This window comes from Arachis stenosperma, chromosome 2 (assembly GCF_014773155.1).
Source record: "Arachis stenosperma cultivar V10309 chromosome 2, arast.V10309.gnm1.PFL2, whole genome shotgun sequence".
NCBI classification, from domain to species: Eukaryota; Viridiplantae; Streptophyta; class Magnoliopsida; order Fabales; family Fabaceae; genus Arachis; species Arachis stenosperma.
Window position 1 is genome coordinate 60,412,790 of NC_080378.1, and position 13,130 is coordinate 60,425,919.

General features: G+C 35.1%; 2 protein-coding genes across 3 annotated transcripts; one reads left to right on the forward strand and one right to left on the reverse strand.

The window, feature by feature from the left end:
• Nucleotides 1-4,319: 4,319 nt before the first annotated feature.
• Nucleotides 4,320-10,806, reverse strand: LOC130957830 (uncharacterized). 2 transcript variants are annotated; one of them, XM_057884685.1, is made up of 5 exons: nt 10,237-10,806; nt 7,120-7,232; nt 6,663-7,034; nt 5,741-6,506; nt 4,320-5,139 (listed from the first exon to the last, which is right to left on the reverse strand). In XM_057884685.1, exons 1-5 carry the CDS (start codon nt 10,460-10,462, stop codon nt 5,078-5,080), a joined length of 1,539 nt encoding a protein of 512 aa, XP_057740668.1. In that variant the 5' UTR covers nt 10,463-10,806; the 3' UTR covers nt 4,320-5,077. The 2 variants fall into 2 exon arrangements, with proteins under 2 accessions (XP_057740668.1, XP_057740662.1); XM_057884679.1 differs by having other exon boundaries at nt 4,491-5,148; nt 10,237-10,804.
• A 1,155-nt stretch (nt 10,807-11,961) lies between these two features.
• Nucleotides 11,962-12,372, forward strand: LOC130962922 (uncharacterized). Its single transcript, XM_057889079.1, has one exon. It carries the CDS (start codon nt 11,962-11,964, stop codon nt 12,370-12,372), a length of 411 nt encoding a protein of 136 aa, XP_057745062.1.
• The last annotated feature ends 758 nt before the right edge of the window (nt 12,373-13,130 follow it).

Here is a 13,130-nt window from a genome sequence, read left to right on the forward strand (position 1 = left end):
TTCTGTGGCGTTTTGAGTAGGATGACCAAGGGGATGAACTGCAAGAGCTTCACCCTCGTTCAGACTGGATGCACACTAAACCTAGTGTTCAGCCTAGAGGAAGATTGGCGGCCGCTCAAACCGGCGTTGATCACATACAGCCTGCTATAGAAGAAATCATTCACAGTTGGAGTAGACAATAAGACAATATTATCCAAAAGAACAAAGTAATGAGCGGATATTTTATACGCTTTTTGGCATCATTTTCATATAGTTTTTAGTATGTTTTGTTTAAGTTTCATTAAGTTTTTATAGGTTTTAGTGCAAAATTCACATTTTTGGATTCTACTTTGAGTTTTTGTGTTTTTATGCAATTTCAAGTATTTTTTGGTTGAAATTGAGGAGTTGGAGCAAAAGTCTGATTTAGAGGCAGAGAAAGCATTGTAGATGCTATCCGAATCTGACCTCCTTGCACTCGAAAGAGATTTTCTGGAGCTACAAAAATTTAAATGGAGTGTTCTTAATGACTATGGAAAGCTAACATCTAGAGCTTTCCAGCAATGTATAATAGTCCATACTTTGCTTCAGAATTGAAGGCCTAAAACTGGTGTTCAACGCCAAGCTCCTACCCTATTCTGCCGTCCAGCGCCCAAAGGAGAAGAGACCAGCGTCCAATGCCCAAAAAGGATCTCCTAGCCAGCGTTCAACGCCCTAGAGGCCTCTTAGCACGTCGAACTCAATCAAGCTCAGCCTAAACACTCACCAAGTGGGCTCCGGAAGTGGATTTCAGCACTAAAATACTATTTTACCCTTCTTATGTAATCCTTAGTCATTAATTTAGTATTTAAAGAGTTTTTACACTAGATCTTCAAAACCTTTATGCCATATTTCGAATTCTATCATTGTATTTCCTATCAGTATGAGTTTCTAAACCTCCTAGGTTGAGGGGAGGAGCTCTGTTGAGTTTTATGGATTAATAAAGTATTACTATTTTATCTTCAATCCATGTTTGATTCTCTATTCTAAGATGTATTTTCGTTATTCATCATCATGAATGCGTTGAACCGGCACAAGATTATCTCATTCTACATGGATTCAGAGTGAGTCTTTCATCAGACAATGATGAACTACTAGCTTGATCATTGATGAGCGGATATTTTATACGCTTTTTGGGGGTATTTTCATGTAGTTTTTAGTTTGTTTTAGTTATTTTTTAGTATATTTTTATTGGTTTTTATGCAAAAATCACATTTCTGGACTTTACTATGAGTTTGTGTGTTTTTCTGTGATTTCAGGTATTTTATGGCTGAAATTGAGGGACCTGAGCAAAAATCTGATTCAGAGGCTAAAAAAGACTGCAGATGCTGTTAGATTCTGACCTCCCTGCACTCGAAATGGATTTTCTGGAGCTATAGAAGCCCAATTGGCACGCTCTCAATTGTGTTGGAAAGTAGACATCTTGGGCTTTCCAGCAATATATAATAGTCTATACTTTTCCCGAGTTGAGATCACGCAAACTGGCATTTAACGCCAACTTTCTACCTTATTATGGCGTTAAACGCCAGAACTGGCATAAAAGCTGGAGTTAAACGCTCAAACTGGCACAAAAGCTGGAGTTAAATGCCAGGAATAGCCTCTACACGTGAAAACTTCAATGCTCAACCCAAATACACACCAAGTGGGCCCCGGAAGTGGATTTCTGCACTATCTATCTTAGTTTACTCATTTTCTGAAAACCTAAGTTACTAGTTTAGTATAAAAACTACTTTTAGAGATTCATTTTGTATCTCATGACATTTTACATCTGAATTTATATCTTCTACGGCATGAGTCTCTAAATCCCATGGTTGGGAGTGAGGAGCTCTGCTGTGTCTCGATGGATTAATACAATTACTTCTGTTTTCTATTCAATCACGCTTGATTCTATTCTAAGATATTCACTCGCACTTAAACATGATGAATGTGATGATCCGTGACACTCATCACCATTCTCAACCTATAAACGCGTGCCTGACAACCACTTTCATTCTACCTTAGATTGAGTGTTTATCTCTTGGGTTCCTAGTTCACGAGTTTGACTACCTCTCCTGACAACAGAGCGTTCAATCCGTGAGACCAGAATCTTCGTGGTATAAGCTAGAATCAATTGGTAGTATTCTTGAGATCCGAAAAGTCTAAACCTTGTCTGTGGTATTCCGAGTAGGATCTGGGATGGGATGACAGTGAAGAGCTTCAAACTCATGAATGTTAGGCGTAGTGACAGACGCAAAAGGATCACTGGATCCTATTCCAGCACAAGTGAGAACCGACAGATGATTAGCCATGTATATGGACCTTTTTTCACTGAAAATGACGGATGGTAGCCATTGACAACGGTGATCCACCAACATACAGCTTGCCATGGAAGGAGCCTTGCGTGCGTGAAGAAGAAGACAGTAGGAAAGCAGAGATTCAGAAGACAGAGCATCTCCAAAACTCCAACCCATTCTCCATTACTGCATAACAAGTATTTATTTCATGTTCTTTTATTTTTCGCAAATAAAACTAAGAACCATTATTGATATCCTGACTAAGAGTTACAAGATAACCATAGCTGCTTCAAGCCAACAATCTCCGTGGGATCGACCCTTACTCACGTAAGGTATTACTTGGACGACCCAGTGCACTTGCTGGTTAGTTGTGCGGAATTGCAAAATTGTGATTGTAATTTTCGTGCACCAATCATACATCTCTTAGACGGCTAATCCACGACTTCATTGGGGACTTTTCGAGACACCATTTCAGCCGAGGTACAGGGAGATTAGAGTCTTTGTGGTAAAGGCTAGAACCAAAGGTACAACATTCCCTGATCCGGAAGATTTGACCTTGTCTGTGGCATTTTGAGTAGGATCACTAAGGAGAATGGACTGCAGGAACTTCATCCTCAATCAGACTGGATCTGCACCAACCATGGGGTTTAGATTTGGAGGAGCATTGGCGACCTCTCAACTGGCGTTGATCACATACAGCCTGCCATAGAAGAAATTATTCACAATTGTGGAAGACAGTAAGATCGGAATTAATCCAGAAGAACGAAGCATCTCTAAGCCTTAACCATCTTCTTATCATTGCAAACACATCAACCTAGTAACGTTTTCTTTATTATCTTTTTATGCGAATTAAACAAACAAACAACTCTTCTATCTGCCTAACTAAGATTTACAAGATAACCATAGCTTGCTTCAAATCACAATCCTCGTGGGATCGACCCTGACTCACTCAGGTATTACTTGGACAACCCAATGCACTTGCTGGTTCAGTTGTACGAAATGTGGGAATTCGTACACCAAATTTTTGGCGCCGTTGCCGGGGATTGTTCGCGTTTGGACAACTAACGGATTGTCTTGTTGCTTAGATTAGGTATTTTTTTAATTTTATTTGAGTCTTTTAATTTTTTTCGAAAAAAAAATCAAAATAAAAAAATTCAAAAACCTTTTTTTTCTTTATTAATCTTGATTTTTGGTTTGAGTCCAGTGGCAACGCTGCTGGTGGGACACCGACATCAGCGCCTACTCTGCTGCCTCAGCAGGGGGACCCCGACCATAATGACAACAACGATTATCGGGATTTGTAGAGTTTACGGATTTTATTTTGTCTAGTTCATTGTGTTCTACTTCTGTAATATTTTATTATATTTAAACCATTTATTTTTAATAAAATAATTTGTTGATTTCTAGTAATTTTAGATTTCTACTAATAATTTTGTTTACAAGAGTTTTAATTTCACTACTAATTGTGGTTTAACTGTACCAAAAAAACAGAAAAAAAATAAAATAAAAACTACCGTAGGATTTATTGGCAGATAAAACCGATAGTAACTTGGCGCCTAAACTACCATAGGGTTTAGGGTTTAGGATTTACCGTAGAATTTATCGGCGGATAAAGTTACCATGAGATTAATCCGACGATAATCATCAATTCAATCTCGATAAATCCATTGAAAATACCAATAAAAAATCTGTCAGTAATTAGCGTCGACAAATATGTTTAATTTTTTTTCCCTGATAGGCTACAATTAACTACACCATATATATATAACACGTAAACTAAAGAGGATTAAATTTATCTCAAATGGTTATACATATCGATTTATATTATATAAAAGTTAATACCTAATTAATGTAAAATGAGCTTATGCCATATAATTAATCCTAATTACAAATTTGATAATAATAATAATAATAATAATAATAATAATATTATTATTATTATGTTCAGTTAGAAATAATCAAATACAACAGTACAAGAAAACAAAAAATTACAAGCTTGGCAATCCACTTTTTACTGCGCAAATGTTTTGTTCCTTTGATTTCTTTTTCCAGTGATGAACACATCAGTTTGTTAAACTAACATTTCCTACTTAAAATAATTAAGCGACGCAGAAATATCTGCTTTGTTATTATACGGCCGATCTTGGGAAAACATCTTATTCTTGATCATTCATTTATTTAAACTACAAACAAACAATAAATAAATAAATAAGAAATTGACCTGGAAGAAACTAAGTGCCATTTTCTACATTGTTTGGCTGTATTTTGTTCACGTGGGTTGAGACTTGAGAGAGACACAAAACGCGTAATAAGCGAGAGCTGAAAGAAGTCACATGGGAAACAAGTCAACAACAACAGATGTGTTTCATTGGCTCATTCGATTTAACATTTCTAGTCTTAGCTTGGCCAACACCTTTAGCTGCCTTGGAGAATGATACATAACAAATTACATGCAATGAGAACCAAAAATAAAATATAAGCATATTGTCACATTTTTTTTTTCTCGTCATTTTAATTTCCACCTTACTTCACATAACAACGATGATGCTTGTAAAGGCCTGCCACTTGTGGACTTTGACCTGAAAATGCATACACCGACCCCCCCCCCCCCCCTCTCTTCCTCTTCCTTTTTCCCTTCTCTTTGGGTACATTCCCACTGGATATATCTTAATCAACTATTTACACTCATAATGACAACTTACATCCACTCACAATGACTAGTTCACATTTTTAATAATTTCTATTTTCTAGTTTTTTTGTCTGGCCGGATTGTACAGTTCAGAACATGATTATACATGTAATACAAGTAGTACAAACATTAAGGATGCCCAATTAACAGTCCCAAGATAGCCTGCAGAAGCTGCAAAAGCATGATATTAGTTTATGAGAAGCAACAACATTTACTCTGTAAGAGTTTCCCCTGGATACCAAGAGTGTTCAAAATAATGCTAAAGGAGAAACTTTTAGGATGCAAATGGAAATTGACGGTTAACTTGATTCCAATGACAAACTTTCCCCTTTTCAACTTCAAGCTACTTGTTTCTAATTATTAGTAAACAGACAATCTAATTGTATTAGCGTATTAACTGGAAGTCCTAATTCATTATCTTAATTTTCAAATGGATAAAAATTCATATATATATATAAACCAATCACATTCGGCTTCTTTTTGTATGACCATTCATGCGGTCAAGATAAAAAATAGTTATTTTTACTCGTATAACATTATGTAATTGGATGCACATGTTAAACTGTTTTATACTGATAGTACATCAAAATTAAAAAGACATAAAAAATATTGAAAAGCCTAAAACTTTATTTATTTAGAAATTAGGAGAAGAGTTTAGGACTCCCAATAATTTTCATTGTATTAAAACATGCAATTGTGAAAATTTTGGTAATAATGGTTGCGTTGCTTATAACATTATTACAAAATCATTAAGCATACTTACATGAAGATGGTGATGGCCCAGTTGAATATGTGTCGGAATGAGCTGCAGCTGGTTCATTCTTAGGTGGGGGCGACTCAGCATGTGCAAAAGCTACATTTGGTATAGGACTCTCAGCAGGAACTGAATGAGAGATGTATGCTGGGGATTCAACTCGTTGTTTTGGTGATTCAACAGGATAGTGTGGAGAAGCAGTAGGAGCAACTGCAGGAGTTACATGACTACGTTTCAAAGCTTTCCGAGTAGACCTCTTCTTATACACAGGTTGACAACTAGGAGGCTGAGCATGATAGCTTCTACCTATTGCAGGCACACTTGCAGCAGGAGAACCAACTTCAGGTGGAGTTGCACCTTCTGTAGATGCAGATGCAGGTGCAGGTGCAGGTGCAGGTGTAGGTGAACTTGCAGGGGATAGATGAGCACTGAGGTGATCATTATGAAGCTGATGGTGATGGTGGTGGTGATGATGGTGGTGGTGTGTATGAGGCATAGGACCAGGAGCAGAAGAGGGCGACTGGATAGAGCCACTACCCCTACTGCCATTAAGAGAATGTTGCAAGATGGAGGAAAGTTGGACCTGCTTAACCCTGCCAAATTGAGTGTTATTCAAGCCGAGGTTATCTGCACGGGGTCCGGTAATGGTTTGGGCTAGTTGCTTTAGTCTCTCCTTTGATGGAGTAATTCCATATTCAAGTAAGACAGACGCCTGAACAATTGTAGGAGCAGCTATTGTTGAACCTTCAGAATTTGATAAGACGACATACACATTCTGCATAGCACAATAACTATAAATCAGTAATAGCTTCGAAAACTTTAGTTACACATGGGGAACCTAAGTTGGCCCGCCACAATGGAGGGCTCACATATTATCACAATCAATGAAATATAATGGAACAGACTATAGAAAGAAATAGCAATGACAAACCTCATCAGATGCCAAACGTAATCCAGACTTTAGCTGACTTGTCAGCCTATCAAAACTAGATTGTATTTGATAAATAGAGAAATATAAAGTAAAGTTGAATAGAGGTTGCACGTGCTGCAGAGGAAACACCTTCTGTTCCGGAATTATAGTGATTCCTCCCTTAAATTTTAGCACCTCAAAAAAGGAGGGTTTTCCAAACAAGGATGGAGTAAGTTGGAGGAACGATTGGCGGATAACCAGAGATTTAAATAATGCCCTAATCAAACTGAGGGTAGCTGAGGACATTTCAGAATATTTACGATCAGGATCAACTGCAAATACCACTTTTGTTGTGTTTGATCCTGGGAAGGGATCTAGAGACAAGATGACCACCTGGTTTCAAAATCATGAATAAAATTATTATGCAATATTACTAATATAATAAGTTCCTGAGAAAGAAAGAAAGAAAGGGTGATACTTTGGTAGAGGGAACTCCAATCTCTTCAAAAATGTCATTTGCAAGCTGCACGGTGTTGTCTTCTAACAAAGAAGCTGGCTTCTCAAGGAAAAATCTTGCAACAATATCATGACCTGAAAAGATAAACAATATTATGAAGTTAAAAGAATTTGATTATCTATCTTAAATTAGTAAAATATTACATGCTGTACCTTAAAAATCACAGAACACATTGTAACACATAAGCCGAAGTGCATAGTAGCTCATTTATATAATTACAACAAGGTTCTTCAAATATCACAAAATTGAAAGGTGTTACAACGGCTCAACATAAAATGGTTACATTGAGCTGCACGTCTCCCATAGTCTATATGAATTATCAATCATTTGAAATTCTGTCTTAGACATTACATATGTATTATTAGACTGTGTCACAGATAGCAGTATGTCAAATTGCACAACCAGAATGAGCCCTACGACCTAGACTAGACCAGGAAGGGAAAAGAATATAATTCCATCTAGCTGTACGTTTTCTTGATGAAGACTATTAAATTCCAATATGCAAGCAGCATGCTGAATAGATGAACAGATACAGCAATATTTATCAAAACAATAAGAAAGGAAGGAAAAGGGACAATAAAAAATTAAAAATAAAAGCCGTAAACAATGCAAAAGTGGACACTTGTAGTTGAGTTCTATTACAAACATATCTCCATAAAATTACATAAAGGAATCTTATATCCATGAGATTCACATCCATAAATAAAATTTAGAACTCTTTGCTCTGAGCCATACATTACTCTTTTCTTGGGAAGGGAATTACAAAAAGTATAAAGTAAAGAGAAATATAGTTAAGTTACTTGCATTGCTTGCATCTAGGGCAGTAGTTACAAATCAAAATTACATTTACCTTTTGAAAAATTTAAAACAAATATATTACTGACACATACAGATACAAGTTACGTGTCATCATGGCATTATTTCTCGTAATTATTTTACTTTACATGGTATTTCAATTACTCCATATTTAAACTTACTTTGGTAAAACTTTTACTTTTTAAAAATTATACCATCTATGTTTGGTAAATTAAATTAAAAATTGACTTAATAAGCACAACTAATATTGGTAAAATAGCTTTTAAAAATTAAAAACATTATAATAGACATTAATGTAAGAATTAAATTTGGATATTAATTAATATATGAGGTTATATTAGACTTTTTAATTTTGATAAGCACAAGTCATCTTTAAAAAACTCTACCTTAGATGCTTTGAAAGGCATCCGCATCTTTTAAAAGCTGCAAATAAAAGCACATGTTCTTTTTCATTTACTAAACGTAAATGAGGAGCTTGTGATTTTGAAAAGCACAAGCACTTCTTCAAAAAAACTTTACCAAACCAAGCCTTAATGTCTTATTGGTTCTGCATCACTGGCAGACATAAAAAAATTCCTGAAAACATATAGGTATTCATGAAGACATGAACTGAGTAAAGTTTTTCCTATTGAATATTTTAGGAAATAAACTTATTTAATTGCAATAATATCTCTGACAGCTTAGAACACTCGAAAGACCTCCACATCAATATGATATATAGTCGTGCAAGTGTATTCAAGTGGGACAGCGCACACCACAACAGTTATATTACCATTCGCTTTGCGGCTAAGTCTTAATCTGAATGTGCAAGACACGATTATCTGATTTTCTACATAAGGAATACTCTAAAGACACAAACAAAAACTAATATCAAAGATCAAACATAGCTGATAATTTGAAGGCCCCCAGAACATACAAATAAATAAATAAAATAATTGAGTTCAATTTATGCTGATATGTGTGGACATGTTTAATATAATCCGACCAAATAGAAAAAAATGTAAAAGCATAAAATAAAAGGAATATTATGGTCATGACATATATCACCAACCGAAAATATAACTTCCAATTTGGAATTCGAAAATTTGAGATAAGAGAAGAATTGAAGAGGATGGATGATAGAAAAAACAGTTAGAGCTAGTTAGTATACCCTATATTTTAGGAATGTAGGGTAGCCATAGGTGCTCTGGCAAGATATGCAGACTTAGCAAGCGGAAAGCTTCAAATATCAAGTTCTAAATTCAAAGAAAAAAAAGTCGTACTATACCATTCCCAGATCGATCACAAATTACAGTAATGCATAAGATTGTGTCGCCCTAAAACTTGAAAAGCTTTGGTATTCATTGGTACTACTAATATAGAAAACTTATTCTGGAAAGTAAATGATTACAACTTATAATAGTGATAAAACTGACTAGTTTTCTAAGTGATTAAAAAAATATTAGTTATCAAACGCATTGTCCATGCTGTTCAAATTTCACTCTCAAGTGTAAAAGCAAAATTATCAAAATATCATAATAAGAGTAAAACCTACTTGAGGCCGATTCCAGAATTAGCAATGTAGCCCCAAAAATAAAAATGGTAAGCCCTCAGGAATAAATCTTCATCATTAAAAAAAAAAACAAAAAAAAAACAAAAAAAAAAACAAAAAGAAAGCTATTCCTAAAAATGCAAGCCCTCGGGAATAAATCTTCAACATTACTTAAAATAGATATCGGGAAAGTAATTCCCTTAATAGCTACCAAAAGAAAAGCTATTTCCTAAATTAATAAAAACACGAGCAACATACAAATCCCTTCTTTTGCGTACAGTATCTAAACAGTTAAATCTAAATCTCTTTTATTAGAAATTAAAATACAAAAATAACAATAAAAATAAATCAGCCAAGCCATCAACCCAATTCCAAATAACCTAACAAACAAAAATTATTCACATATGGTAACATTGATTCCACACCAGTGACGCAAGTAACATTAATTCATACACCAAATTGAGAATTAAACAAATTAAAAAAAAAATAATTATCCAAATCAAACCCCATATTCCGCAACCCCAATCATTTTCTTTTTCCTGAAACAACACAATGACCTAGAATATAGGATTCCCAAAATCAAAATCACACTAATTTCCATTTTCGGAAAAAGAAAAAGAAAAAATAACTGAACACACAAACCGGACATAGATCCAAGCCAATGAAACAATGCCGCAGCCAAAAATCTTTAAAAAAGAACAATAAAACCCATAGATGAATAGTAACCATACCTTTATACTGTGAATGGGAAAGTGGATCCTTCTGATCTGAGAAGTTAGCGAACGGTGGCAAGAAGAATAGAGCCGACAGGAACACGGCGGCGGAGAAGAGCAAGACGAGAAGGCATCTAAGACTAAAAGAAAAGGAACCGCCGACAGCCACATTGGGCCTCGGATCTTCCGCGGCGGCGGCGCCGGGAGGCAAAGGTTGGTGGTGCTCTTCGTCGGACTTTCCCATTGGGAGCAATGCCGGTCAGGATCCATCCCCGGCTGAGTTTGGTGCACCCATTTAACAAACGACAGTGACCAAAATAGAAGCTCTGTAATGAAATCTTTTCCCCCTTTTTCTTCTTTCCTTCTTTTTTCTCTTTTCTTTTTCCACCTTAGAACAGAAAAAGTTATAAGGTAGTGTGTGTGGTGAAATTTTCCTGGTTTATGAAACGCTGATGAGAATTGATGTCTTTTTATTTTTAGTTAGGGCTTCAGCTTCGAAGGAAGAGGCAGAGATGATGGGTAAAGGGTAGCTGAGAGAGAGAGAGAGAGAGAGAGAGTTAACTTGTGTAGCAAAAATGAGAACTACAGTCACCATACTAGTAGTACGACAGTGTGGTCGGGGTATTTTTTTTTCTTTATTTTAATTACTGCCATTTTTTATTTAGAAAATAAAATTCCTTTCAAATTTTGAAAGCGAAGTAAAGAGTAAAGACTAAAGCAGGGTTGGATGATGTAGCCTTGTCTACGGAAACAATTCAATTCATTAAATCAACCACGTGTCGGCCACACAATTTTTTTAATGTAAATAAATTTTTCATTATTTTTTTTAAAAAAAATAACAAATACCTCGTTGACTTTTTAATTTGCAAACATTTAAGTTTTTGAAAATTTAAAAATATATTTAAGTTTCTCATCTTTTTAAATTTTGGACACATCGATCTTTCTATTCACTTAGATTTGTCAAGCCCAATAAAAAAATTAAACGTGACTTTCATTGTATTGATGTGGCCAATTTACAAATATACACATGAAAAAATTTTAAAATGGGACAAATTAGATCAACAGATCAATATTAAAAATTTAACATTTTTTCAAACTAATTAAGATGTGTATCATACTCTATAATTTCTTGTCCTAAAATAGTGTGTAATATTCATTATTACCAATAAATTTAATATCTCATTCTTTACTTCTATTAGTATATGTTCTCGTGTCTTATACGAATAATATATAAAATATATATAGTAATTTTTTATTAAATATTTTATAATTTAAAATTATTAAAAATGATTACTATTTATCTTAACCAATTTAGATTGGTTGAGCGGTTATCTCATTTATCCGCTTAAATAAGTATTGAGAGTTCAAATTATGCCTTGTGTGTAGCAATCTATTAGCTAGCGACAAATCCTTAAAAAATGGAACATCAATACGTGGCGATAGTCATTGGCCTGCAGAATTAAGAAATACCAAAGAAAATAACGGTATTTGTTTTTAAAGCAGAAAAATTTTTCATTGGTAATAATACTTATCAAGGTTTTGAAAATTGGACCAGACTAGCTGATTCACTCGGATTAATAAAAAACCGATCTTCTGGCTGGTCTGTAAGAACCGAGACTAATTAACCGTCTAATTAAATAATTAAATTGCCCAAATTAGATTCTAAAAATTTAGAATGAGAATTAGGAAAATTAAATATGATTTTTGGACTCAATAGATTTTTCTGAGTCAAAAAATGTATTTATGAGGGTTCTTCCAACAATTGGGATCGGAAGAGCAATCAAAACAAAGAAGTTGCATCCGAGGTATATAGGACCGTTTGAGATTCTGAGGCGATTCTGGCTGGTGGCGTATCAAGTAGCTTTGTCGCCTCACTTGTCTAACTTGCATGACGTATTCCACGTGTCACAATTCCGTAAATACACGTCGGATGCGGCTTATGTGTTAGAGCCTGAGTCAGTCGAGTTGAGGGAGAACTTGACATTTCAAGTCACGCTAGTGTGTATTAACGACACTAGTGTGAAGAAACTGAGAGGAAAGGAAGTTTCATTAGTTAAAGTTGCTTGGAAGCGGGCAGGAGTTGAAGAACATACTTGGGATTTGGAGTCCGAGATGCGGAAGGATTACCCCGAGCTATTCTCAGGTAATCACTAAATTTTGAGGATAAAATTTTTTATTTGGTGGGGAGAATGTAAGAATCTAGACTAATTAACCGTCTAATTAAATAATTAAATTGCTCAAATTAGGTTCTGAAAATTTAGAACAAGAATTAGGGAAATTAAATATGATATTTGGACTCAGTAGATTTTTCTGAGTCAAAAAATGTAATTTCTGCAAAAAAAACCGAGTAGAACCGTGAACCGGCCGAACTAGTTCAAATCTGTTCGGTACTGTGCAAGAATAATTAAAAATAATGAAAAATCTTAGAAAAATAATTAAAGTAAAAAATCGGGCATTTATTTTAAAGATTTGGCCCCAAATTGAACCAAACGGGCCAAAAACGCTAACGGGTTGGACTAGACCCAAGGGCCCAAGCCCAACATATAAATATACTTAAATGAGCTTCATTTAGCTCATTCACTACCAAACACACACACACCAGCTGAAAGGAAGAGGAGAAGAAGAGAGAAAAAGCATTATTCACATCTCACTTCAATCCGCCATATCTCGAGCTACGGTGCTCCGATTCGAGTACCGTCGGTGGCTACAAGAAACTCTCACCAAGCCCATTAATTATATTCCACTTGTGTAGCCCTAAGGATTTCGAGTTTGGTGGGTGTTAGTCTTGAGTAAAATTTGTGTTTTGGTTGTTTAGGTGCTAATCATTAGTGAGGAAATGTTGGGTTCTATCCTAAAATTCAGTGAATAAGGTAAGGTTTCTCAAGAATCCTTGTAAATTGATTAATTGTGAG